The 27,514-nt window shown below is 38.5% G+C and overlaps 1 protein-coding gene across 3 annotated transcripts in view; it reads right to left on the reverse strand.

Annotated features, from left to right (window-relative positions):
• AGTPBP1 (ATP/GTP binding carboxypeptidase 1) overlaps positions 1-27,514 on the reverse strand; it is a gene marked incomplete at both ends in the record, with an annotated part of 125,568 nt that overhangs the window by 49,219 nt on the left and 48,835 nt on the right. For all 3 annotated transcript variants that reach the window (XM_080709445.1, XM_080709444.1, XM_080709446.1), the window contains 5 exons: positions 13,901-14,049; positions 14,134-14,220; positions 16,134-16,217; positions 20,213-20,928; positions 25,650-25,766. In XM_080709445.1, coding sequence (XP_080565571.1) covers positions 13,901-14,049; positions 14,134-14,220; positions 16,134-16,217; positions 20,213-20,928; positions 25,650-25,766 — 1,153 coding nt within the window. The remainder of the gene's footprint in view (positions 1-13,900; positions 14,050-14,133; positions 14,221-16,133; positions 16,218-20,212; positions 20,929-25,649; positions 25,767-27,514) is intronic.

Consider the following 27,514-nt stretch of genomic DNA (forward strand, 5'->3'; position numbering starts at 1 on the left):
CTCCCCAAATAGCAAGCTCCAATAAAAAAAGAAACTTAGACTAATAAACTATTCTAATCCATGTTATGTCCTCATTTCAGCAGTGTAAGACAATTAAACAAGTACTTCCAGCTCAGGAAGTTCACTCTACAAGTAATTTCTCTAGTACTTAGCACCATCTTTGAAATGAGGTCACTATGGAGCTGATGGCCATAGTATTAACTTCATAGCAGTTATAACTGTTTATAATTTTACCAAAATACTGGTCCCTTTCTTCTAATTCCATTGATGTTAAGATGAGACAACAACTGCTTCAGGTATATTAACCTAGCAAATCTACTGATAAAAGTTTCATAAAAATTACATCTACTTAAACAGTTCCTTTTAAAGTCTGTACTAGCTTCCTAGTTAAATATTTACAAATATGTGGAAATAAAAAAAAACACAAGAGACAATTTCTTGTCAGAACCTGGGAAGAATCTCTACTAAACTTAAGGCAGATGGAGCAAGACAGAAAAATTCAATATATAATCTATTTTTTTTGTATTTTATATTTTGGATTCCAGAGCTACACTTCACTATATACTTAAAGTCCCTTTAAAAACAACAAAGAAAACAATAAAGAAACAAAAGTGGGCATGGTGGTGTACTCTGTAATCCTATACCTGGGAGGCTGAACCATGTTCAAAGTCAGCTTCAGCAACCTAGTGAGACCCTGTTTCAAAATAAGTAATTTTAAAAAAAAATTTGTACCTTTAACAAGTCTTTATTACAAAATCAGTAGGAAAGAGGAGAAAAAGCAACATGCAGGGCATGCTGGAGAGCCTGAAAATGGAACTCTCTACAAATATTTTTTAAATGGGCTAGAGTTATAGCTCAAAGACAGAATACCTCTGGGTTCTCCAGTAGGAGGAAGGGAGGGAAGGAGGGAAGGAGGGAAAAGAGAGAGGGGGGGGAGAAGAAAAAGGAAGAGGAGGAAGGAGGGAGGAGAAGAAAAGAGAAAGGGGAAGGAGGAGGAGAGAGAAGAGAAAGGGGAGGAGGAGGGGAGGTGGGGAGAGGAGGGAAGATGAAGGGGGAGGAGGGGGAGTGGAAGAGAGAAAAAGGAGAAAGATGATGGTGATGGTGGTGGTGATAGTAGCATAAAAACAAACATAGCAATATAAGGTTTTCAAGTAGGTCATCTATTAAAAGATAAGGGTTAAACAACAAAATCCAACCTCTACTTACAAAAAGCAACAGGCAGCCAGCCATGGTGGTAAATGCCCATGATCCCAATAGTTGGAAGGCTAAGATAGGAGGATCACAGGCTTGAGAGCAGCCTCAGCAGAAGGACTGGGATGAAGGTAAGAGGCCAAATGTTGCTGGATTTACTCCCCATTATCATAAAAAAATAAATGAATAAAATGTCATGAGGCAAATTCAAACCAAAACAGTACAAAAACACAATTTAGGTTAAATGTGATTATTTTATACTTTTAAAAGGTATATACGAAAGGAACACGAAAAAGTTAACAAATATCTTCGTGCTAGCTAAATCTACATTAAAATTAGATAATGTATTTTTTAAATGAGAGTTTGACAGAAACACAATAGTGTTTTTTAATTCATTTTTATTGGTGTATTGTAATCATATATCACATTGGAATGCAAGACCTGAGAGGATATACAAGCACATATCATGCTGTTAACCCTCATCCAGTCCCCATCCCATCCCCTCCCCCTCCCTCGATCCCATGCTTGTTTGGTGATTAACTTTGATACATTTGTTTATGTACCTCCTGCATTTTAAAGAGGCTCCGTCCTCCCCTATTCCATACCCTCTGATTGGTCACCTTAATTGCTTCACTATAGGGTCCTTTCTATAACTCGACCTCTTCCTGTTGCCCCTTTCCTCCTAGTTTTTGCTGATTAGGGGAAGCATCTGATTTTTATTTTCTGAGATATTTCTCTGTGCATGCCACGTTGCAAGTACCGATCCCACTCTTGACGGCCCCAGTAGTGGCCTGGCTACCCGGTGGACTGATCCAGACCTCGCTAGCTCAAGCAGTGGCCTTGCCTCATGGGAGGCCCCTATTCTGGCCTTGCTGGCCCCCACACCAGCCTAACCCCTCGGCTGGCTCCAATCCGATCTCGGTGGCCCAAGCACTGGCCTAGCCTCAAGGCAGGCTCCATCCCAGCCTCGCTGACCCTGGCACCGGCCTAACCCCTCAACCGACTCCGTTCCTGGCCTCGGAGGCCCCATCACCAGCCTTGCCTCACGGCAGGTTCCAATCCCAGCCTTGCTGGCCCCGGCACCGGCCTAACCCCTCGGCAGGCTCTGATCAGGCCCCAGCACCAGCCTTGCCTCCTGGCAGGCTCCGATCCCAGCCTTGCTGGCCTCGGCACCGGCCTAAACCCTTGGCAGGCTCCGATCCCAGCCTCGGAGGCCTCAATAGCGGCCTTGCCTCACGGAAGGCTCCAATGCCGGCCGCTGGCCCCAGCATCGGCCTAACCCCTCGGCAGGCTCCGATCCTGGCCTCGGAGGCTCCAGCACCGGCCTTGCCTCACGACAGGCTCCAATCCCAGCTTTGCCGTGTTTGTTGCCGGCCTCACCCCTCGGCAGGCTCCAATCCGAGCACCCTCTTCGCCCAGCTGTTTGTTCCACGTTCTCGAGGGTGCATGGTGGTAGCATTCTGCCTCTCTGGGATTATTACTTCAAAAGTTCCAGGTGTAATGCATCAGATCTCTGCCTCCCCTGAGTACTGGCCACTGCCACTGCCACTGCCTCCACAATTTCAAATCTTTCCCAAGCTCTTTTTCCACTCTGAATGTTGTCCAGTGTTCCTAGGCATGTGTGATGGTAGCATTCGACATTTGGTGTAATTTCTCCAAAAAATAAGGTTGGTAGGATCCGATTTCTGCTTCTCCTGAATACAAGTCTCCACCGCCATCGTGGAGACCGCTTTCAGCACCGCCTTTCTCCTAAGTCTCCGCTAAACTCTCTCCTTACAGGTGATGTCCAAGATTCTTAAGGATGTAGAGAAGAAGCAGTTCTCCTTGGCGGGGAATTTTTCCAAAAGTTCCAGTTCATTTGGAAAAGTTTTGTCTACATCTCCAGTATCCCGGCATCCACCAAAGCTGTCTTGACCCCTCTCCAATATTTTTCTTTTTTCTTTTTCTCCTTTTTTTTTTTTTTTTTTTTAATAAGAGAAGACAGTATGTGTGGTTTGAGGAGGTTGTGGGATCAGGCACTCAGTAGCACTGTGACCCGGGCCCAGTTTCCCCAGGGGTCCAGCATGCTCCGCATGACTCCACATGGGGCCCAGCGTCCTGCAACCTGGGCCCCGGTTCTTCCAGGGGTCTGTCGTGCCCTACCTGACCCCAGCCCGGGACCCAGGCCTTACGACCGGGCCCCGGTTTCTCCAGTGGTCTGCCGTGCTCTGCGTGATCCCGCCTGGGGCCCAGGGTCCTGTGATCTGGCCCCGGTTTCTCAGGGGGTCCAGTGTGCCCCTCCTGATCCCCGCCCAGGGCCCAGGGCCTTGCGACCAGGCCTCGGTTTCTACAGGGGTCTGGCGTGCTCCACGCGGTCCGGCCCAGGGCCCAGATTCCTGCAACCTGGGCCCCAGCTCTTCTGGGTCTGGCGTGCCCTGCCTGACCCCTGCCCGGGACCCAGGGCCTTGCAACTGGGCCCCAGTTTCTCCAGGGGTCTGTCGTGTTCCACGCAGTCCGGTCCAGGGCCCAGAGTCCTACAACCGGGGCTCCGGCTCTTCCGGGCTCCGGTGTGCCCTGCCTGACCCCCGGCGTGCCCTGCCTGACCCCCGCCCAGGACCCCCACAATAGTGTTTTTAAGTCTTAGGGAAATAAAGGCAAAAATAAATAATACTAAAATATTAATGAGTGAATCTATAATACTAAATATGAATTAATAAATATACACTGGTTTCTGATCCACCCCACCTCCATTCCTGACACAGAGCTCTTAAGACATTTATTACCTCCTGAGGGAGCAGGATGCTAGGAGAACCTTTTGTCCTAATATTTGGTCTTGGATACTAGTTACTAGCACAGAACTCCTAAAACCTTTTTTCATTTTCTAAGCATGAGAGTTGCTAGTTCCCTTTGCTATTAAATAATTCTTGTACCAAAAAGGATACCAAGCTACAAATAATGAGAAGTTCTATTACAAAAAAGTAACAAGGAGGTCTTACTTAACATTAAAATTTGAGAGGAACACAGATTTCAGTTATAATCAAGAGCAAGTTTAAAACTTAAAATGCTTTGATCATCATACAGAAACAAAAGAAATAAACTAGAAGTTAAAAAGAGAAATAGATTAAACTGCAGGAAGGTAACAGGCGAAATTAATTAAAAAATCTTCTAAAGGAAATTAATAACCCATGAGCCAGGTTCTTAAATAAAACAAAAACATAATATTTTAAGTACAAAAAAAGGGGAAAAGACCAAGTAAAGGGATAAGCAAGTACACGTGTTACAGCTATCACTTAAAGATCTCTGCACTGAATCTTTCTGTGTGATACTAGTGATTGGAATGAGGGGCACTCTACCTCCAAGCTACACTCGGTCCTATTTTATTTTATTTTTTTATTTTGAAACAGGGTCTCACTAAGTTGCAGAGAGTCTCACTCAATTGCCATGGCTGTTCTTGAACTTGCAACTCTTCTGTCTTAACATCCCAAATACTGGGACAGCAGATGTACACCACTGCGTCCAGCTCTGCTCTTGAATTTTGAAATCTAAGTCACTTATATAAGAAAATATAAATTATCAACATTGTTATCAATAAAAATAGAAAATTAAACTATACTGAGTCATAGAAAACTCTGAAAAGTTTATCTAGAATCACCTCTCACCCCAAGAAGGGGGAAATATTTTTTTAGAAATACTTTTCCAAATTTTATAAAAACATATTAATGTTATTTTAACTGCATTAGAAAATATGGTAGGAAAATAAAAGCCTTGTTGTTAAAGTCTTCACAGTCAGCATTAATCTGCTTTTGAACAGGACAAAGACAGCCAACCCTCCAAATAGGAAACTGACTTCCTGACTTATGACCAGTGGCACAAAACCTTTCAACAAAGTACCTAAGGAATCAAAACCAACTGTGTACTACAGGATGAGCTCAGGTGGCCAGTGGCCTCGCTCCTAACAGCCACAGATGGCTTAATATTAGGAGCACTGTCAGTCTACACAGCACATTAACAGGCCATACGCAGGATCATATTCATCAAATCATGACAAGAGCTGGGTGCTGGCGCACGCTGTGATCCCAGCATTCTGAGGCTGAGACAAGAGGATCTCAGTGAGTGGCCAGCCTCAGCTACTTAGTGAGGTCCTCTGCAACGCAATGAGACCCTGTTTCAAAATTAAAAATTAAAAAATAGGGCTGGGGTATAGCTCAGAGGTAGAATGCCCATGGGTTCCATCCCCAGTATAAATAAATAAATTAATTAAATAAATATTATAGTAAATTAAATCAGCCAGCCTCAGAGAGTCAAGGGTCCCATGTTTTCTCTCATACTTGTAACTAAAGAGAAAATGGGAAGAAAAAGGTCTTCGTACAGAACAGTGGGAGGGGCTGGGGGAGCGAGGAAAGGAGGGAAAAGAGTCTTGAAGCAGGACCGACCCAGCAGTAGCACACCCACCAACCTTCCACCCTTGCTGACAAGCACGGCTCGGCTCGGGGAGGAGACCGCGGGCAGGTGCAGTGGGAAGATCACCAGGGTGGGTGTGCATATACCAAGGCACCACTGGAAACCTCACGGCCAACTACCGTGCACTGCAACAAGGAAATGCTTTAAAAATAGGATTCGGTAAATCTCGATTCACAGAAAAACACCAAAATAAATTCAGATGAAGTACTTACACTAAAAGCAAACTATCAAATGTATGTCAAAAAGGCTAAAATAATTCAATACCTCTGCCAGCACTACAAAAAAAAAAAAGAAACAAAAGTTTGGATAAATCAGAGTACTTCCATAGGATATCCGTTAAAAGCTTTGTTTCAGAAAAATACTGAATATTTAATGACGAGAAAAACGCTGACAATCCATTTAAATATATAGTAGAAAATGGCACTGCTATCAGTCTTATTTTATATAAACACCTAATTGCATTTATAAAGAAGGCATACATAACATTACAAAGGCTGATGTGAAACGACAAATGTTAAGGTGACTATCTCTGCACAGTGCACTGCTAGCAGGTTTCACTTTCTTCTTAACACCGTTCTGTTTTTTTAAACCCTCTAGAAAGTGAGTTTGGAAGGTGTGATTAATACAAGAATATCCAGAGAAAAGGGGAAGAAGGAGAGCAAATTTAAAAATACAGCAGCCATCTGCCCTACTGCCTCAAGTTGGTTTTAGTTATAAATATTCATCTTAAAATTTCAAATGACACTAAAGAGACTATTTTACCTACCACGTGTAAATATAGATGTTTTTAATACAGAAGCACTGCTCCATGTGAATACTTTTAACTTAAAAATTTTAAATGTTTGATAATGCTTAAAATGCTAAGAGTACTGGGTTTTTTTTAGTGTTTTCTGTTTGTTTGTTTGTTTGTTTGTTTGTTTTGTGTGGTGCTGGGGATGGAACCCAGAGGCTTTCTACCTCTGGGCTACACTCCCAGACCTATTGTATGTTTTATTTGGAAGCAGGGTCTCAAGAAGTTGCTGAGAGTCTGACCAAGTACCTGAGGCTGGCTTCAAATCTGCAGAATCACGTCTAAGCCTCCCAAGTACTGGGATTACAAGCATGCACTACTCTGCCCAGCTATTTATTTATTTATTTATTTATTTATTTATTTATTTATTTATTTATGCAGTACTGGGGATGGAACTCAGGGGCTTTCTACCTCTGGGCTATACCCCCAGCCCTATTTTATACTTTATTTGGAAACACGGTCTAAGTTGCTGAGAGCCTCACTAAGTAGCTGAGGCTGGCTTCGAACCTGTGTTTTCCTCCTGTCTCAGACTCCCAGCTGGGATCACAAGACTGCACCACCACGCCCAGCGAGTACTGTGTTTTAAAGTGAATAAATGAAAACACAAAATTTAATAAATAAGCTTATATACCATCTACTTATAGCACTCTTTGAAAGTTATATTATTTTATCAGAAGCAAATATGCCTAAATATTTTACTATCTTTTTTATGACACTGGAGATTGAACCCAGGAGCATTCTATCTCAAAGCTAAATCTCAACCCAATTTTAATTTTAGTTTGAAACAGTTTTGTAAAGTTGCTGAGGGCTTCGCTAAGTTGCTCTGTCTGGCCTTGAACCTTCAATGCTCCTGTCTCAGCCTTCTAATTACCGTGATTCTAGACATGTGCCATAGGGCTCAGCAATAATTTACTGTTAATGGAGTAACCAAAATATAAATTAAATTACATTTAATTGTTCTTTTCTTCTCTAAGGTCATTATGTTATATACTTATGGGTTGAGTAAAAAAATATTTATTTATTTATTTATTTATTTATTTATTTATTATTTGTGGTAATGGAGACTGAACCCAGGAGCATTCTACCTCCGAGCTACACCACCTAAATTTTTTATTATTTTTTTATTTTGAAACAGGGTCTAAGTGTCAGAGGGCCTCACTAAGTAGCTGAGGCTACCCACAAACCTATGATCCTCCTGTCTTAGCCTCCTGAGTACTGGGATTACAAGTGTGCACCACCATGCCCAGCTTGTTTATTTTCATAGAATATTATATTGAGTGTAAGTCAGCATTTCTTTCAGTGCAAAGAACATCTAAAACTCCCAGAAGCCAAGCTCATCACACCCTCCAGGGACTCAGGACAGAGCTCAAAACCAGAAAAGAAATACACCAGCCTCATGGCCAAGGGCGTGGCAGCAGCACCATATTGCCAGCGGTGGCAGCAAGGTGACAACACCTGCGACAACTCCAGATCAGCACACACAACAACCGTAAGTAAAACTGCAGCCCCTAGGGGAGAAATCCCAGCACTTGCACAGCTTTAATAATCTCTCTGGGTCTGAGGCTCTGAGATTTTACAGTCTAACACCATGAAGGAGCAGCGGGGGCAGATACCACACACTAGTCGCAGCTCCCCATGGGAAAAAACCCAGCCTGGCACCCCCACAGTCTTGCACAGCCTTGATTAACTCTCTGGGTCTGAGACTTTGCGATACAACCCAGTAAAGGAGTAGTGGTGACTGAAATTACCACAGACTCAAGATCCAGAGCACCCTAAGTGAAGTCATGGTGACACAGGGAAGAACCCAGAGAGAAGGAACAAACTTCTGAAATCATGGGAAAGAGAAATAACAATGGAGCAATGAACATCCACATCTCCACTATATTAGAACCTGATAACACAGAAATTCAGAGATCTCCAGAAGATCAAATCAGGAACATAATTGTAGAAATAATACAAGACCTTTGAAAAGAATTTAGAGAGAGTTTAAAAGAAATAAAGAATATAATGAACAATCGATTAGACCACATGGAGAATAGAATCTCACTCCTAGAAGATGATCACTCCAAAAACAAAGTTTTTATAATTTAGAAAAAATTATAATAAAAATTTATAATTTATAAAAAAATCTGACAGCAGGAATCTGACATTGAAGAAATATGGGCCCATTTTAAGAGAGCTAACCTAAGAATAATCGAAACTGAGGAGGGAAAAGAAGGTGAAACCAAAGGGATGAATAATTTCTTCAAGGAATAGCAGAAAAATTTCCAAACATAGAGCAAGAGGTTGATGCACAGGTCCAGGAAATTTATAGAACTCCCTTTAGACGGGATCGGAGAAAAGGATCCCCACGCCACATAATTGTCAAAATGACCAATGTGGAAGCCAAGCAGAGAATCTTAAAGGCAACAAAAACAAAGGGCCAAGTGACATTCAGAGGCAAACCAATTAGAATTACTTCAGACTTCACAAACCAAGTCATGAGAGCCAGAAGGGCTTGGAGTAACATATTCCAAACTCTGAAAGAAAACAATTTCCAGCCAAAAATTTCCTACCTAGCAAAACTATCTATCAAATTAGATGGGGAAATAAGGAGCTTCCATGACAAACAGAAACTGAAGGAATTTATGTCTTCAAAACCAGAGCTAGAGATTAACTAGCTCAGAGATTAACTACAAAGAAGAAATAGATAATACACACCAGAACCAGAGTCAGCAGACAACTAAGCAAAGAAGAATAAACAGTATTTCAAATAGAAATAAGATCTTAACATGTTAGGAATTAAAAATTATCTCTCAATAATCACACTGAATGTAAATGGCCTCAATTTCCTAATAAAAACATATAAAGTGGCAAAATGGATTAAAAACCAGAATCTATCCATCTGCTGCTTACAAGAAACACACCTTACAAGTAAAGATAGTAACAAACTCAAGGTAAAGGGCTGGAGCAAGATAACTCATGCAAATGGAACTCAAAGGCAAGCAAGAGTAGCAACTATGATATCAGACAAGTTAGACTTCAAACCCAAACTTATTAGAAGAGACAAAGAAGGTCATATTTTACTGGTAAAAGGAATAATCCAGCAAGATGAAATAACAATAATCAATATCTATGCCCCAAACATAGGTGCAGGTACTTTCATAAAACAAACTCTTTGTGACATGAAGTCACACATATATCCCAATACAATAATACTGGGAGACTTCAACACACCTCTCACAACACTGACCGATCTTCCAGATAAAAGGTCAGTAAAAATGCCTCAGACCTAAAGAACACCATTCATCAAATGGACCTGCTGGACACATATAGAATATTTCACCCAACTACAGCAGAGTTTACATTTTTCTCAGCTGCTCACGGAACCTTCTCCAAAATAGATCACATCCTGGGCCACAAAATAAGCACTAGCAAATTCAAAAAATGCTTTTTCCGCGTGTCATTTCAGACTATAATGGAATGAAACTAGAAATCAACTATAAGACCCAGAGAAACAACATAAACATGTGGAGACTGAACACCACACTTCTGAATGAAGAATAGGTCATAGAATACGTAAGAGGTGAAATCAAAAAATTTCTAGAAACAGCCGGGCGTGGGGGCGCACGCTTGTAATCCCCATGCTTGGGAGGCAGAGACAGGAGGATCGCACAGGTTCAAAGCCAGCCGTGCGCACTGGCTTAGGAGACCCTGTTTCCAAATAAAAATGTAAAAATAGGTCTAGGAGTGTAGCCCGGAGGTAGAAGGACTTTCAGGAACCCCAGTACCACCAAAAAAAAAAAAAAAAAAAAATTCTAGAAACAAATGAAAATAAAGATACAACATATCAAAACCTCTGGGACACTTTGAAGGCAGTATTAAGAGGAAAATTTATAGCGCTGAGTGCTAACATAAAAAAACAGAAAATCTTCAAATAAATAGCCTAATGACACACCTCAAAGCCCTTGAAAAGCAGGAACAATTGAACGCCAAAGCCAAAGAAGAACTCAAACTTTCACTATTTGCAGATGACATGATACTATATTTAGAAAACCCAACAAACTCAACCAAAAGGCTTATAGAACTGATCAACAAATTCAGAAAAGTGTCTGGATAAAAAAATCAATCTTAAAAAATCAGAAGTTTTCCTCTACACCAACCATAAGTCCACTGAAAAAGAAATTCAGAAAACACTTCCACTGAGGATCTCCCAAAAAAATAAAATATTTAGGAATAAACTTAACCAAGGAGGTAAAAGATGTTCTACAAAGAAAATTATAAAACACTGAAAAAAGAAATCAAAAAAGATCTTAGAAGATGGAAAGATCTTCCATGTTCATGGATTGGCAAAATAAATATTATAATGGCCATCCTCCCAAAAGTGATCTACAGATTCAACGCAATGCCCATTAAACTACTAAGATCATTCCTCACAGACAGAAAAATAAGTCCTTAAATTTATTTGGAATAACAAAAAGCTAAGAATAGCCAAAGTAGTTCTCAGCAACAAAAACCTGACTTTAAAAAATACTACAAAGCCACTGTAATAAAAACAGCATGGTACTGGCATAAAAACAGATACATAGAGCAGATTAAAAGACCCAGAAACAAGCTCACACACTTTCAGCCAATTGATTTTTGATAAAGGGGCCAAAAACATACACTGGAAAAAAGATAGCCTCTTCAACAAATGGTGTTGGCAAAACTGGTTAACCATATGCAGAAAACTGGAAATTAATCCCACTTTCTCACCCTGCACAAGAGTCAATGAATGAATCAAAGACTAGGAAAACAAAACCAGAGACCTTGAAGCTCCTTGAAGAGGGCAAAGATCCAACACTGGAACAGATAGGCACAGATAAACACTTTCTCAACAAGACCCCAAAGGCACAACAAATTAAAAGGCGAATCAAAACATGGAACTGCATGAAATTGAAGAGCTTCTGTTCAGCAAAGGAAACTGTCAAGAACTTCAATCAAGAGCCAACAGAATGGGAGAAAATTTTTGCCACCTACACCTCCAATAGAGGACTAATATATAGAATATACAGAGAACTCAAGAAACTCAACACTATAAAAACAAATCATCCAATACAAATATGGGCACGCAAACTAAATAGACACTTCACGAAAGAAGAAATTCAAATGGCCAATAAATGCATGAAAAAATGCTCAACATCATTGGCAATCAGAGAGATGCAAATCAAAACTACCCTGAGATTTCACCTAACTCCAACTAGAATGGCAATCATTCAAAACACTAACAACAACAGATGCTGGCGAGGATGTGGAGAAGTAGGAACTCTAAAACATTGTTGGTGGGATTGCAAATTAGTGCAACCACTTTGAAAAACAGTATGGAGAATCCTCAGAAGAATGGGAACAAATCTATCATTTCATCCAGCAATACCACTTCTGGGTATTTACCCAAAAGAAAGGAAACCAAAAACTACCAAACTAATGCATGTGTGTCTATGTTCATAGCTGCACAATTCACCATAGCCAAACTATGGAACCAGCCAAAATGTCCATCAACAGATGAATGGATTACAAAACTGTGGGATATGTACACAATGGAATTTTACTCAGCCATTAAAAAAAAACTCAATTACATTATTTTCAGGAAAATAGATGGAACTGGAGGACATTATGCTAAGTGAGATTAGTCAGTCACAAAAAAATAAGAAATCGGATGCTTTCCCTAATATATGAAAGCTAAGGAGAAATGGTCATAGGAGGAACTCTACATGAAAAAGGAAATTCTATAGAGGAGCAAACAAGACATCCAATGAAGATCTAGTAAAATTATGTGTACATGAAATAATAAATCTTTTAAAACTAGGTAATTTACAACATTTATAAATCTTTGAAAAGTGTTTGTAACTATGCTAGATTTTATGCCACCCAATCTTCCTATAATTATTGAATTAAATAAATGACTAAGATTTTATCTTAAAATTCTTGAGAATACTATTTTCTACATAAACAATCATAATTTGGAAGTGTCTCTTTAAGTCTTAAAAGCTTTATTTTTCAAAAGTGCCCTTTGAAGAGCATTACCACATTCATATATCTAGCAACTTAAAAAAAATTAAACAGATGATATAGCACCTCATACTTGGGGGTGGGTTTTGCATGTTTATGGGGAGGGAGTACTGGTAATTGAACTCAGTGGCTTTCTACCTCCAAACTACAACTCCAGCCCTAGCCTTCCTAGGTTGCCAATAATCTCACTACTTGCTGAAATGGTCCTTGAAACTGTGATCTTCCTGTCTTAGCCTTTCAAGTACTGGGATTACAGCCTCGCACTACCACACCCAGAATACTTCAGTTATCAAAAGCTTTTTAATCTTTATAACAAGATATTGAGGCCTCTAAGATTTTGTAACTTATAAAAATACATAATTTTTTCAACCTTCATTATTCTTTTTTGTATATCAGAAAAAATTATTTTGCTTTATATAAAAATTGCTATTATCAGAATATATATTTGAATTTTGATGTTTCAATTTTAAATTGCTAGTTTATATAATTACTTTCCACAGACTTATTTTATTTTACTACAATGACCAGATTCCATATAAATAACCCTTAGGTCTGTACTTATTAAGGTACCAAATACAAAAGCCTTAAAGGAGTCTATATATTTAACAATCTTTCTGGTATAACACCAAAGGTTTGTTGTTGTTGTTGTTGTTGTTGTTTATTTCATGAGAAAAGCAGTAGAGAAAAATGAATGAAATAAAAAAAACTTGTCTCCTGAATATGTAAATAAAATTAATAAACCTCTAGCTAGATTTACAAAATAACAAAAATTATCACTAGTGGAAATGAAATATAGGGCTATCACTACATCAAAACAACAAGAAAATACTATAGACAACTCATTTGACAACTTAGAAGCAATGGACTAATTCCTAAGAAACTATTACAACTCATTCAAGATGAAATAGATAATATGAATAGCCCAAAACTACTAAAGAAATTAAGTTTTTAATTAAAAAAAAAACACCAGAAAAGGAAATCTCTGGGATCCAATGCTTTCACTAGAGTCTACCAAACATTTAAGAATTAACAACAATTCTAGAAAAGTAATTCCAAAAACAAAAGAAGGGAATACTTCCCACATTTTATCAGTCAGTACTGTCATGATACCAAAAGCAGATACAGTACAAGAGGGAGAGGGAGAGAGAGAAGAGGAGGAGGAGAAGGAACTATATACCAATATCCCTCCTCAGTATAATTCAAAATAATGTCTTCAGTTGCATTCAATTATTATGAAACTGACCATACCCAGAAATTTTAAAGAGTTTGCCTATATACTAGGATTTTCACAAACAAATTTTACATAATATCCCAATTTTGAGAACTACAGAACACAATACTGAAATGTTCCTTTTTTCAAGTTGGTGATTTTTTTTGTTGTTGTTGTTAAATTTCTGTCCTACAATTAAGATGCCTGCATGCTCTCTCAATTGAGAAAGAAAATTGTCTTACCATAATTAAACTGACTGTTAGACTTTTCACAGTTAATGATGTTAAACCTATAAGCAGCACCTGGCCGCATTCCACTGACTTCAAAGTAAAACCACTGATGATAATGATTGCTGTTTATATCTGAGTTCAGAATAAGATCATATTCATTTCTGAAAATAGAAGATAAAAATATCTGATGAAAACTGAAAAAATATTAGTGCACATACAAGATGAGATGATTTTAAGTGACTTACTTTCTTATTTGAATTACTTTGCGCAGATTTCCAGATTCAAATTTGGAGTTAAACTTCAAAATATCTCCTTCTTCTGGAATGATGTAACTAAATAAATATTTTCAAGAAAGTAGATTAAAATATATTACACTTTACCAGATAAGAAAATTAAACTACAGATTAAATATACTTTTACCACATCACATCCCTCTGTTTTTTTTTTTTTCTTTTTGGGGTGTGTGTGTGGTTACTGAGAATGGAACCCAGGGGCATTCTACCCCCGGCTACACCCCCAGCCCTATTTTTTATTCTTTATTTTGAAACAGGGTCTCACTGAGTTGCAAAGGACCTAAGGAGCTGAGCTGTCTGAAAACCACTATCCTCCTGTCTCAGCCTCCCAAATGCTGGGATCACAAGCGTGCAGCACCATTCTTGGCTCTCTTATAATTTTTTATAACATTTTGGGGGGCAGAACTAGGGATAGAACCAAGAGGCACTCTACCTCCGAGCCACACTCCCATCCCTATTTTTTATTCTTTATTTTGAAACAGGGTCTCACTGAGTTGCAGAGAGCCTCACTAAGTAGCTGAGGCTGTCCGCGAACCGCGATCCTCCGGTCTCAGTCTCCCAAATGCTGGTTTACAAGCGTGCGCCACCATGCCCGGCTTCCCCCATTATTTTAAAACAAGAAATACAACAAAACAAGTACAAACTTTGGCCAACATTTGTGGCCAAATTATGACAATTAGAGACTTTTGGTCTCACTGAAGAGAAATAATTTCTAAAGTACTCATTAGCAGATAAAATGCATTTATTTTAAAAACTATATGTGATCCTCACAACAATAATTCTGATAAGCCATGCAGTTCACAGGAAAAATATTATTTTTTGATTTAGAGAACTATATTATTTGTTAACTTATTTAATTAGCATCAAAAGATATAGGTATCGCCTTCACTTCACATGTTCATAGTTTTAGTAGTTATTTACTGACTGCCTACTAAGTTCCAGATATTGTTTCATTGCTTGTTTGGTTCGCTGACTAAATAAAACATTCTGATTTTCTGCAGAGTATATTCTACTAGGAGAAAACCAACGACTTCAAGAAACGCAGTGATTTTGTCCAGTCCTCTCAGTCAGAAGTAATGCCAGTGCACCACATTTAACGGTCCTGAGTTTCTGTTCTTGCCATTATCTGCCTGGCTTCTCTGACACTGAATTATAAAAACCAAAATAACTAAGATATTTTAAAGTATATTTTTGCTCTACTCTTATAAGAATCTTATTTTAAACTCAGATATGAACTTTGATACTGTGTTTTACTCTTACCTCTACTAAAAAACTTTAGAAGAAATATTTTATTTCTTCCAAATATGATTAGTAAACTGTAAAACTTCCCTGAAATATTAGATTGATGGAGAGAGAAAAAACTCACTGAGGGCTAGCTGAATTTCTCACTTGAAAAGGCAAATGACTAAATAATAGTCATAGTTAACATCTTTTATTTTTCATTTATTCTTTAGTCCTAAAATGTGGTATAAGTCATAATCCTAAGTAGGAAATGACTAATATTCCAAGGACACAAACAAATGACCTCAAAGATCAAGCCGCTAACTTAAATAACTGAAGCAGGTTATAAGCAGTAACAGGCAAGCAGCAGTGGTCAGAACTCTCCTTTCTCCACAAGATGATAATTTGTTATCCTAAGGAAATGAAGGCTCAGTATTGTGGGATAAGCCAGTATTTATGTTAAATCTCCATTATTTTAAGTGGAGGTAATTTTGCACTTTTAAAAAACACAGTATGACTTAATGATCTTTAAAATCAACCTAAGAACAAACAAAAGCTTGTGATATATTCAATTTAAGTAAATACACATGACTTACCCTATTATATCCCTGCCAAAGTATAAAAATATAGCAAGGACAAAGTACGTTGAAGTTAACTATAATTTACATCTTTTAGAAATAATATTTTGTTGTAAAAACAGAACTAATAAAATGTTTTAAGATCAGACTTACTTTGGGCTATCTAGGTCATACACCACCCGGTCTATGATATCACTTTGATGTATTAGCCTCTCAATATCTTGGGCGATTTTTGTCCTGAAATCACAAAAGAGAATTTTGACCAAAATTCACTTACATACACCAATGCATAACCTTCCTCAAAATAAGCTTTGAATGAAAAAGGTATCAAATGATAAAATTTTCTTAGAATAAAAATGATCTATATATTTTGTGTGTGAAAAATTAAAAATATGTAACAAGCAAGACAAAACTCAACATTTATCAGAATCTGAGTTCCAGAAAATAGCAATGTAGAGTACAGCCACAATCCAACAGTGGGAAGAAAGGAGGGAGGCCAGGAGGAAAAGGAAGGGAAAGCAGGTAGGAAGGAGACCTCAGACGTCGAGCCAGCCTTCTACATAGAAATGGCGTGGGATCGCTGTACAACCCTTGGGCAAATAACTGCATACACATAAGAGTAGCAGCGTCAGAAGTGGCAAAGATCTGAAAAATCAGAGTATACAACAAGTGTGCAGGAGGGGGGGTATGGGGGTGTGTAACTGGAAATTAAATACAGGAATATTCTATCCCCAAGCTATACCCTCAGTCCTATCATTATTTTATTTGGAAACAGGGCCTTTGCTAAGTTGCTGAGAGCCTAAGTTGCTGAGGCTGGCTTCGAACCTGCAATCCTCTGGTCTCAGCCTCCCAAGTACTGGGATTACAGGTGGTGCCACCAAGCCCAGCTAGGGAGATTATTTTTAAAAAACATCTTTCTGGGAATTTGGCAAAAATGCAATTGAAAACCAGCTTCCATGCTTTGCCAAATTTCCCTTCTCTTCTCTGGTGGAAAAGGAAAGGTAGAGGAGAGGGGAACACCTGTGTGGGGGAGTAGAGTGTAGTCCTGACATTCCTTGGAGTCTCTGGACCTCACCTCCTGAATCCGTCCAACAAAATGGACACTAAATAAGGAAAATTAAAAAAAAAAAAACCCAACTTCCACTGTCCTAGAAGACTGGCCACTCACAACTCACAGTCTCACACATCAACATCAAGCCAAGGAAGAGCAATCACCAGGTGGCACCAAACTACAGCCAGCAGAACATCTGGCTCTGGAGCCAGATGCTGGGACTCCAGGTAGACAGCCACACAGTCCCACCAGTGTGAGACCAGAGCACTTCTCATAGTGTGACTTACTAAGAAGGAAGTCGACTGGATGAACTCATTTATTCAAGTTTGTGCATCTCAGATAAAATAGGTAATGCAAACTAGGGCCATGGTTTATAGACTTACTGAGAGCAAGGTGGGAAAGTTTGCCAAAACGCTTATAATAAAATCTCAAGAGTATGCTAAACATTGAAAGTCTCCTTAACTTCAGGTAGATCTGAAACTAGCCTCCTGCATAGGCATATTCCAATATTAAAAGAATCTAACAACACTGAAACATAACCTTAAATTTAAATAAGCCAAAACTTACTCTAATTGAAGAATAAGAAAATATTAAATATAGCCAGGCGTGGTGGCGCACGCTTGTAATCCCCACGCTTGGGAGGCAGAGACAGGAGGATGGCGCAGGTTCGAAGCCAGCCGCGCGCACTGGTTTAGGAGACCCTGTTTCCAAAATGAAAATGTAAAAAATAGGTCTGGGAGTGTAGCCCGGAGGTAGAAGGGCTTCCAGGAACCCCAGTACCACCAAAAAAATATATATATATATTAAATATATTTTAAAGACACAGACAATAAATTACAATGCTATAGTTTTAATCTGCTAAACAATGAAACATAATTTAAGTTTATTCTATAAAAATAACTCATTACTGACAAATTAGTCTATCAGGATAAAATATCTAATATCAAATGATTAAGCTATAAATTCTTGACTTAGATTTAATGTCGTAACTTCAAAATGTCAAATTCTTTCTAAAGAAGCAATAGTGATAAAGGACTTACATTATTTACATCTAAAACAGTGAAAAGCTTACAGATACATACATATACTCAAATATATCACACACACACACACACACACACACACACACACACACACACGTATACATAAGTGACTGAATAGATTTGCTTATATAATTAACAAAGTTTCTATATATCACCGACGTGTAAAAATGAATACTTACAAGGTATGGCACTGTTTTATTTAGGAAAATGGTACTAAAGGGGATAACAGATCACTTCTATAGCCAAGTTCCATAATATAAAACAAGGTCAAAAAGTACAAGCCTGCTTTGCAAGACAGTGCTGCGATTATCCCAGTGGTACACACCTATAATCCCAAATACTCAGAAGGCTGAGATCTCTAAGAAATTGAAAGTTTGAGACTAGCCCGGGAAACTTAACAAAAAACTATCTCAAAATAAAAAATAAAAAGGGCTGGGGCCATAACTTAGTGGTAGAGCTTCCTTGGGTTCAATCCCCAGGACAAAGAGGGAAAATAAAGCACGGGCTGTACAGAGCCAAGGGTGATCAAACATGAGTGAGCGGGGCTGACTGGGAAACTCAGGAACAAGACTTCTGTTAAACAAGCTGAATGCTGCAAAGGAGGAAACAGATGAAGGCTGCCACACCTAATTTTTTCAAGAAACACCCAAGACTTAGTTTCCATGTGGAATCTCCCAAAGCTTAAATGCCAGCAACCAGTTTAAATAATCTGCCATGTGCCTATCTATAATTCCAGTACTTGGAAAGCTGAGACAGGAGGATCTCAGGTTCAAGGACTCTCAGCAACCTAACAAAACCCTGTTTTGAAACAAACAGATATGTCTCAATAAACAAGCATACAGCCAGGCATGGTGGTCATGGTCACACTTGTAATCCCTGTGTGAGACTGAGACAGAAGGATTACAGGGTTCACGGCCAGCCTCAACTACTTACTGAGATCCTCCACAACTTAGTGAGCTCTTATCTCAAAATAAAGAATAAAAAGATAGGGCTGGGAGTGTAGCTCAAGTAGAATGCTCCTGGATTCAATCCCCAGTAACACAAAAATATGTATATAAATAAATACAGTTTTAAAAGGGGCTAAGGGTGTCACAGGCAGCCTACGCCTGGGTTCAATCCCCAGTACAGTAACAATAAGAAGAACCACCTAAAGTTAAGCCAAATGATGTGCACCTTATGTACATAGGAAAGCTCTCCCCGCCTCTGTGACCTCACACTATCAAACATGTATCCTAAAGCTTCAGTCTAGACAGCTTGGTGGTACAGAGCCAGTAAAAAATCAGTTACTTCAGGAAACCTTCTATGGGTGGCCTAATATATATTTAAAAAGTAAAAGAGTTGGACTCCGTAGATTAGACTAGCAGGGCAATTCCAAGGTTAATATTTCAGGGACATGGTTTTAAGAGAAATCATAAATAGCAAGAGAGAGGAAAGGGCTGGAGAAGAACCAGAATAATTCCCAGGCTGCATAAATTCCTGCACTATCTGAACTGAGACACATCTATTTGCTGTTAAAATCCAACAAGGGGGAAGCACGACACAAATCAGTGGACAGCTTCTCAAGTTCTTATGGCCAATTACGAAGTAAATGTTGCTAAGGTAATATTTATCCAAAATTTATTAAATAATCTACTTTTGTAATTTTAGATTTCATCTAAACAGAAAATTTATTTTGTTGATGTTTTACTTTGTTTTCGTTTGTTTGTTTTTGGTACTAGGAATTGAACCCAGGGGAATTCTCCTTCTGAGTTACACTCCCAGTCCTTTTTTATTTTTTGTTTTAAAACAGAGTCTTGCTTGACTGCTGAGTCTAATTACATTGCTGAGGCTGCTGAGCCTGCCATCTTCCCACCTTAGTCTCCCAAGTGCTGGGATTACAGGTGTGCACTACCATGCCCAGCCAGAAAAATTATCTAAAGGTGATGTTTATTATTCTGGCTTCACCTGAATAAACAATGAGCTCAGAAAATAAAGCAACAACAACAACTTCAAGATGGTACAACATTTCCAACGCAGATTTAAAAACACAGTAAATTTAATCCAAAATAACTTCTTCCTAAATACCCAAAGTAATGATTTTAATTATGCCTCATTTTAATAACAGTCTTACTTAACGGGGGAAGAAATCTGCAACTCACCTCTGCACGCCGTAAGGCCTCTCTAAAATGGGCTCCTTGAATGGAGGGGGAATGTGGCCAAAGTAATCAGGATATGCCACTTCTGAATATTCCGGGACAGACTTTGTATTTTTCACAATCTCAATGTACAGGTCTGGGTCGTGGAGTGTTGGTCCATCGGGTACTTCAACTGACGCCTGTTCCACTGATGAATTAGATTCAGTATCTTCATCATCTTCAGTTTCAACCCCGGTACAGCAGAGCTTCCCTAGCTGAACTGCCCGACCCTCAAACAGAACACTCCCACAGGCAGCCATGTTTGGACATGCTCTAGCACACGAGAGGACAGAGAGGGGGAGTGTGCATTCCTTCTTTGTTTCTGCTGACACCCCCGGGGCTGTCTGGGAAGGCGCGCTCTGCAGAGTGATCCGGTCCAAGGCCTTCACAAGATCGCCATTTAAACCATGGGCTGATGAAACAGTTCTATTTTGATCAACTAGCTGCTGTTGTGAGGGTCCGTCATTGGCTTTAACACTTTCTTTTGCTACATCCATAGAGACGGGCTTCTTATCCCCTTCATCTCCTTTAGGAGACACTTTCTCCTTCATTACAATTCCTTTTCTTAAATTTCCTGAACTCCCAGATGCATCTTCTCCCGCCGTGGGAACAATAATAGGGCCACAGACTTTTCCCTCAAACACAAAAGGCTTTGGTTCTTTGGAGATTAAATCGTAGTCCTTTAAAAATAAAAATTAGGTTTACTCTATTATCTGTCAATACTAAAATACATTAACAAAAGTAAGATCACATTCATTTTATATACTGCTTCAGTATATAACACCATTTCAGGCATCTAAAACACAAGAGTTTTTAAAAAAGAGATTTCCCTTGACCATTTATTCCTATAGGGATAAAAAAAGAGAAGGTTGTCAGTGCAACAAAGTAATGAACATGATACAAATGTCTTTTATAGAAAACTGAAAAGTATCAAGTGTAATAGTAAAGGGAGAAGAAGAGTGTAGTGAGGAACCAAGTGCAAAAGGAGGCAGCTGTAATACTGAATGCCACTGGGAATGCCATAGAGACCTGAGGAAAGGCCCCGGGGCCAGGGCACCAAAGCAGGGAGGACTCCAGGCAGAGAGCACTGCCAGCACACAGGTCCCAGAACCGGAGGACCCCCGGCTCTTCAGAGACAGCAGGTGTATATGGAAGGGACAGAACAGAGGGCCAGTACTATAGGGCCATACAGGATACCCAAAGAATTTTGGTCTTTACTCTTAAGACTGAGAACCATTCAAGGATGAGTGATATAACATCACATATTTTTTTCTTAGTCACCAAAAGGTTTTTTACAACTCTAACAACATGAATGAATCTTTAGGCATTAGAAAGTAATGAAAAGTTCCCATATGTGTGTTCAGAATTTTATTCTGACCCAAATTCACAGCTTTCTACTAGAAGGCTGTCTTCCAATTCCATATATTTATTATACAGACAAATTATGGTATAATTGAACCTTTTTTGTTAAACTGCTTGATTTTTCAGAAAAAAAAAGACCTCATAAAATGAGTTTATACATTCATTTTGTTATTGTTGTTTTGGTTTGTTTACGTATGTGGTAGTAGTGCTGGGGATGGAAAAGGGGCATTCTACCTCTGACCTGTACCCCTAAGCCCTTTTTAATATTCTTGTTTTAAAACAAGGTCTCGCTAGGTTGCTGATGTTGCTGCAGCTGGTCTCAAATCTGCAATCCTCATGTTTCGGCCTCCCGAATACTGAAATTACAGGTGTACATCACTTATATTTTTAAAATGATATCCTTGTACAGGGTTTCTGAATCACATCAGTAGATATTTTGGGCCAGATCATCCTTTTTTAAGTTTGGGGGTTCTTTGGGGGGTAACTTTTACACTGCAAAGTGTTTAGCAGCATTCCTGACCTCTTAACAATTAGATGCCAGTAGCACCCTCTCCCTTTCCCACTGTCCATTTATGAAAACCAAGAATGTCTCCAGGCACTGTCAAGTGAACCCTGGGATTCCAGACAGCCCCAGCTGATAGCAAGTGTGCTGGTTGGTGCCCCTCTGAGAAGAGACTGAGGAAGAAAGAGAAGAAGAATAAAGTCCAACCAAGAATTGCAGGGAGCGTGGTTTAGAGGCTGGATTCAGAGCACACTGCAGAACCAACTCAGTTCTGCAATATGCAACTTAGTGTCTCAACAGAGGACAAGCATGGTAGAAGGAAGGCAGTAGGTCACAGACATAGTCAAGTGGTTTGTAAGTGCACCTGGAAAAGCATCAGAAAATTAGTTTTCGACATGGGAAGTATGAGTATTCCTACAGAGAGGGAGACTTAAAGTAGACAGATATGAGTCTAGAATTCAGGAGAGAAGAAATTCAGGAGAGAAGGAAGAAAAACATGAAGGGAGGGAGGGAGACACAGACAAACAAATTTGGATCTTAGCATACAGATGTTATTTCAAGCCATTTGACTAGAAATTATCAATGAAAAGAAATAAAGAAGAGGATAAAAAATGGAGCCTTGTAGTACTCTACTCTTAAGAGTTATAGAGAGGAAGATGAACGAAGAAAGGAGATGGGGAAGAAACAGTCAATATGAAAATATAAAAACCAGGAAGAAGTAGCATATGGAAATCAAGTTAAAAAGAAGTGCAGCTTACAGGCCAATCAGCCTTTTCTCTTTTTATTATTTTAGAAAAAAATCATGTAAATTAACTTTTATAGCAAAAATAATGAAAAATAATGAAAATACTACACGGCAACTGTAAGGAAAAAAGGCTGAAAGTTACCTTAAGTCTGATAATTTAAAAAAATAAAAAGAAAGTAGGAAAACCAAGATGTAACATTTTAAAGATACATTATTTAAAGATATACTTATTAGCTTAAAAAATCATACTAAAAGTGGTTACAGGAACTAGCACACTGGAGGAAATGATTTGACTCTTTTAACTGTTCCCAATGAAAAACTCTAATTAAAATTTTAAAACAAATTAAGAGGGGGGAGAGAAAATCAACACTATATAATGAAATTCCTAAGGCAAATGTCATCATGTATCAGTGTGAAAATGCAGGTTTTGATAATAAGGTATTCTGCCATGGAGGAACAAGAGCAAAAACAGCTACGACTGTCATCATGGGTAAAAAACCACAGCTCAAAAGCACAGTGAGGTCCCCTCCCCATGAAATCTACTAATAAACCCCCCAGTAACACGCCGTGCTGCCTTCAGATGGCCATGCACTGTGCTCTTACACATCTGGAAACAGTTCATGGTGGAAAGTCATGAATGAAATTAATTTCACTACTCATGATCTACCAGGACTTGATAAAGTGACTGCTGAATAAAATTCATTCAAACACTTCCGATCTGGAATAAACCAATCTTTTTCATCTTGATAGTACATCACTAAAATATTTCCACCTATTATTTAAATACATAGTTCAAAAGATAGACACTAACACATTGGAAGAGTGTGTCCTCCTGAAACTTAAAAATGAGAAAGATAATTAAGCGCCAACACAACAACTACTTTAGAAATAATTTTCCAAGTATGTAAATATAAGACAACATACTATTTTTCATAATATACACTAAAGAAATAACAGTTAAGTTGTATATAAAACAATGGCAAAATACGTAATTAATTAATAAATGTATACTACCTGAAATAGTCACCTGAAGTAGCTTCTTTTGCACAAAAGCAATAAAAAGAAGGACCTTAGAAGGCTTGCCAGGGTTTTTACACTCAGACAAGCCTGTCTTTACAATCTGACCCTAAACAGGTCTAGTCAGACCAAAAGTAAGAACCTGCTCAAGAAGCAGCCAAACAATTAAACAAGTCACAAGGTGCCATGCTGGACATCATGAGCCACTCTGGGCGATAAACTGTGATTAAGAAAGAGAGAATCTGCATGTAGACCGGCACCATCATCTAAAAGATACAAGTAGCTTGTGAAAGAATGAGAACCCAAATCCTGACCTTGGCACCCACTGTAAAAATTCTCTATCTCCACATCAAAACTGCAACTTGATTGTCATACATTCCTCATACGCACACAGAAGAAAAATGGATGATTTCTTCATAGGATAATCAATTGTTATTTTCAACAATATTTACATTAGTATACTTATAATCCTTTCAACAACATTTCTGTGCCTTTATTTAAGCAGTATTTGTTATCTCTGGAGTTTTATTTTCAAGTAGATGAAAATTTACTGGACACAAATAGGGTTAAAAACAGAAGTCAAGGCCGGGCGTGGTGGCGCACGCTTGTAATCCCCGCGCTTGGGAGGCGGAGACAGGAGGATCGCGCAGGTTCGAAGCCAGCCGCGCTGGCGTAAGAGACCCTGTTTCAAAAATATAAAATAGGTCTGGGAGTGTAGCCCGGAGGTAGAAGGGCTTCCAGGAACCCCAGTACCACCAAAAAAAAAAAAAAAAAAAACAGAAGTCAATCATTGTTTTAGGTTGAAAGGAAGAAAGTCACTCTATATCCTTTCCCAGATGCCTCTTCCTGCGTTTTTCCTCCCTCCCTCCCTCCCTCCCTCTCTCCCTTCTTGGCAACTATCTTCTCCTTGATTCCTGTCCTCCGTCTATTACTCTTAATGTCAAAGTTTCTTCCAATACACTTCAAATCTGTGGGGGAAATCAATACACAGGGTTCAGGAGAGTGGTGATACTTCATCTCCTATTTCATTTAAAGTTCAGAAATTCATTTCCAAAGAGAAACCTGAACAACTGAAACTTTAGAACAGTGAAATTTAAACACTACCTGGCAAATACTTTTTTATTTCGCACATACAACATCACATTAAATCCTTTTCTTAAAGTAACTGGGAATTAAGTCAATGGAATTTTGGAAGCAAAGAAGCTCGCAGTGAAGACTCATCAACACTTGGAGGTTCTCTACTTCAAGAATATACATTAAGATGCTGGGCAGTTTAAGAGACTGATCTCAGTACTCCCCACAGTCAGCAACTCAATCTACAACTGCCACTGACTTAGTCAATGTGCTGTGTAATCCAAGTCTTTTTCTCTGCCCCAGCTACTGTTACACAGTAAAGTATTGGGGGAGGATTAACACAAAAAAACTACATTTTTTACTCAGCACTTGCTTTTTCTTACTTCCCCTAAATGAATACAAGTGATATAATGAACACTATTAAAATATTCCATAATGTAATTTTAAAGAATATACAACAAAGAATTTTAACAATGTATCAACTGAGAGTAAGGAACCAAAGTGACCAAAAACTAAAAAGCTAGTCTTTTTATACAGTTAAGCAATTTGGAGCTTAAAGTATTGATATAGTTATCCAGTCCCACCCAGAAAACCAATGCTCCTTTCATTTTTATAAATGAAAAACAGTGATTACAGGCCAAAGGAAGAAAAAATAACTTTTCATAAAAATCAGTAGAGATACAATTTTCCTGTGTTTATACCTGAAAATCATCAACAAGCTCAGGGAAGAGGTGTTCATACATTTTCAGTTCTTCTATGGTTCGCCCTGGTACTTGCTGAGGTTTTAATTTGTTAATATCTGTTTCAATATCATCATTCTGAAATAATAAAATCACATGTCACCAGTTTTACAAAAAACAAAAACATTACAAAATACACTTTAGATTTAAAATGTTTGAATTGCTAATTACATGTAATTAAATAATAACCACTAAATAAAAGTTGTATTTTTAAAAATTGGGGGGGGTTATAGAAATTAAACCCAGGATTATTCTACTTCCCAGCTATATTTCCAACTCTATTTTATTTTTTACTTTGAACAGGGTCTCACTAGGTTGCTGAGGCTGGCCTTGAACATGCTATTGCCTGTCTCAGCCTCCCAAATACTGGGATCATAGGTATGTACCATCATGCCCAAGCAAGAGTTCTTATCTTATTAACAATCAAATTCAAATTTGATTGTTTTGTGGTTATTTTGGTTTTATTTTGTTTGTGTTGTTGTTGTTGTTGTTATTTTCAGGTCTGGGGATGGAACCCAAGGGCATTCGACCTCCGAGCTACACCCCCCACCCTGTTTTTTATTCTTTATTTTGAAATAGGTCTCATTAAGTTGCGGAGGGCATCACTAAGTAGCTAAGGCTGTCTGTGAACCTGCTGGTCTCAGCCTGCCAAATGCTGGGATTACAAGAGTGCCCCACCACACCCGGCTGTGTTTTTATTATTTAAACATAACAGAGTATTTGGATTCCTAGAGAAAAAAACAAAAACAAAAACCTCAGTCAACATTAAAGACTAGAATTGTAAAAATGTTTTCCTCAATCTTCCTGTCACCATGCTAGGCATATTAAAAAACAGAAAAACTTAAGAAAACTAAAGTGAAGAATGTGCTTATACTGAAGATGGCAATACTCAAAATAGCTAACTTTTTTGAGCACTAAAAATACATGAGACAGTATGCTAGCATTTTACATACATAATTTAATTCAATCTACATTAACACTATCAAACAGGTCATATCATTATCTTCATTTAACTGAAGAAAATGTATACAGAGGCTAAAGAGATTACTAAAAATTAAACAACTTGCAAAGAGACTAGTAAGGATACAAACAAAACTACCCAGAGTCATCACACACTCTTAGCCAAGAAGATGCTCTGTCTCAAGACAGACTAAGGAAAAAACCTAAAACCACTTGTTTAAGTTCTTTCCAAGTTATTGAGGGAACAAAAAAATGTGCTGAAGTTTATTTATAGCTGTCTGGATATGGTTCTTCTAGAATCCCAAGTTTCTATAAATGCTCCAGTCTCCAAAAAATCTGGGGCAAAGAAAATGAAATCACTGTGGTTTAAAAAAAAAAAAAGCTTCTGAGACTACAACCAGGACAGAACACAAATGAATATTATTCACCACTATGATGTAGCAGTTTCCCTGAACACATTAATGTTGAGATTCAGATAAAAAGAGGAAAAACTAAAGAAAATCCAAATGTTAACACAACCAATGTGAGTAAAAAGCAAGCAGCAGTTAAACAGAAAGAAAGAAAGAAAAAGAATGTAGTGGTAACTACAGTCCAACAGTCTCCAAAAAACAAAAATGTTGTGGCCCTTGATAAAACCATTTTATTTTGTAGAGTATTCCAGTGGTTTGAAGAGAGAGGGCATTCCAGCAGCTGCCTCTGGCAAGCCAGGCTGACAGCCTCTCTGTACCTCTGCCTTCTACACTGCGTGAGGGCTCAACGGTTACTAAATGGGACAGCTTGGACGAGCCGGAGCTAGGTGTCCAGTAAAATTTACTGAATAATGTTAATAATTTCAATTACATAATTATGTAACAGATAAAATTATA

Source organism: Muscardinus avellanarius, assembly GCF_963383645.1.
Source record: "Muscardinus avellanarius genome assembly, chromosome: 13".
Classification (NCBI taxonomy): domain Eukaryota; kingdom Metazoa; phylum Chordata; class Mammalia; order Rodentia; family Gliridae; genus Muscardinus; species Muscardinus avellanarius.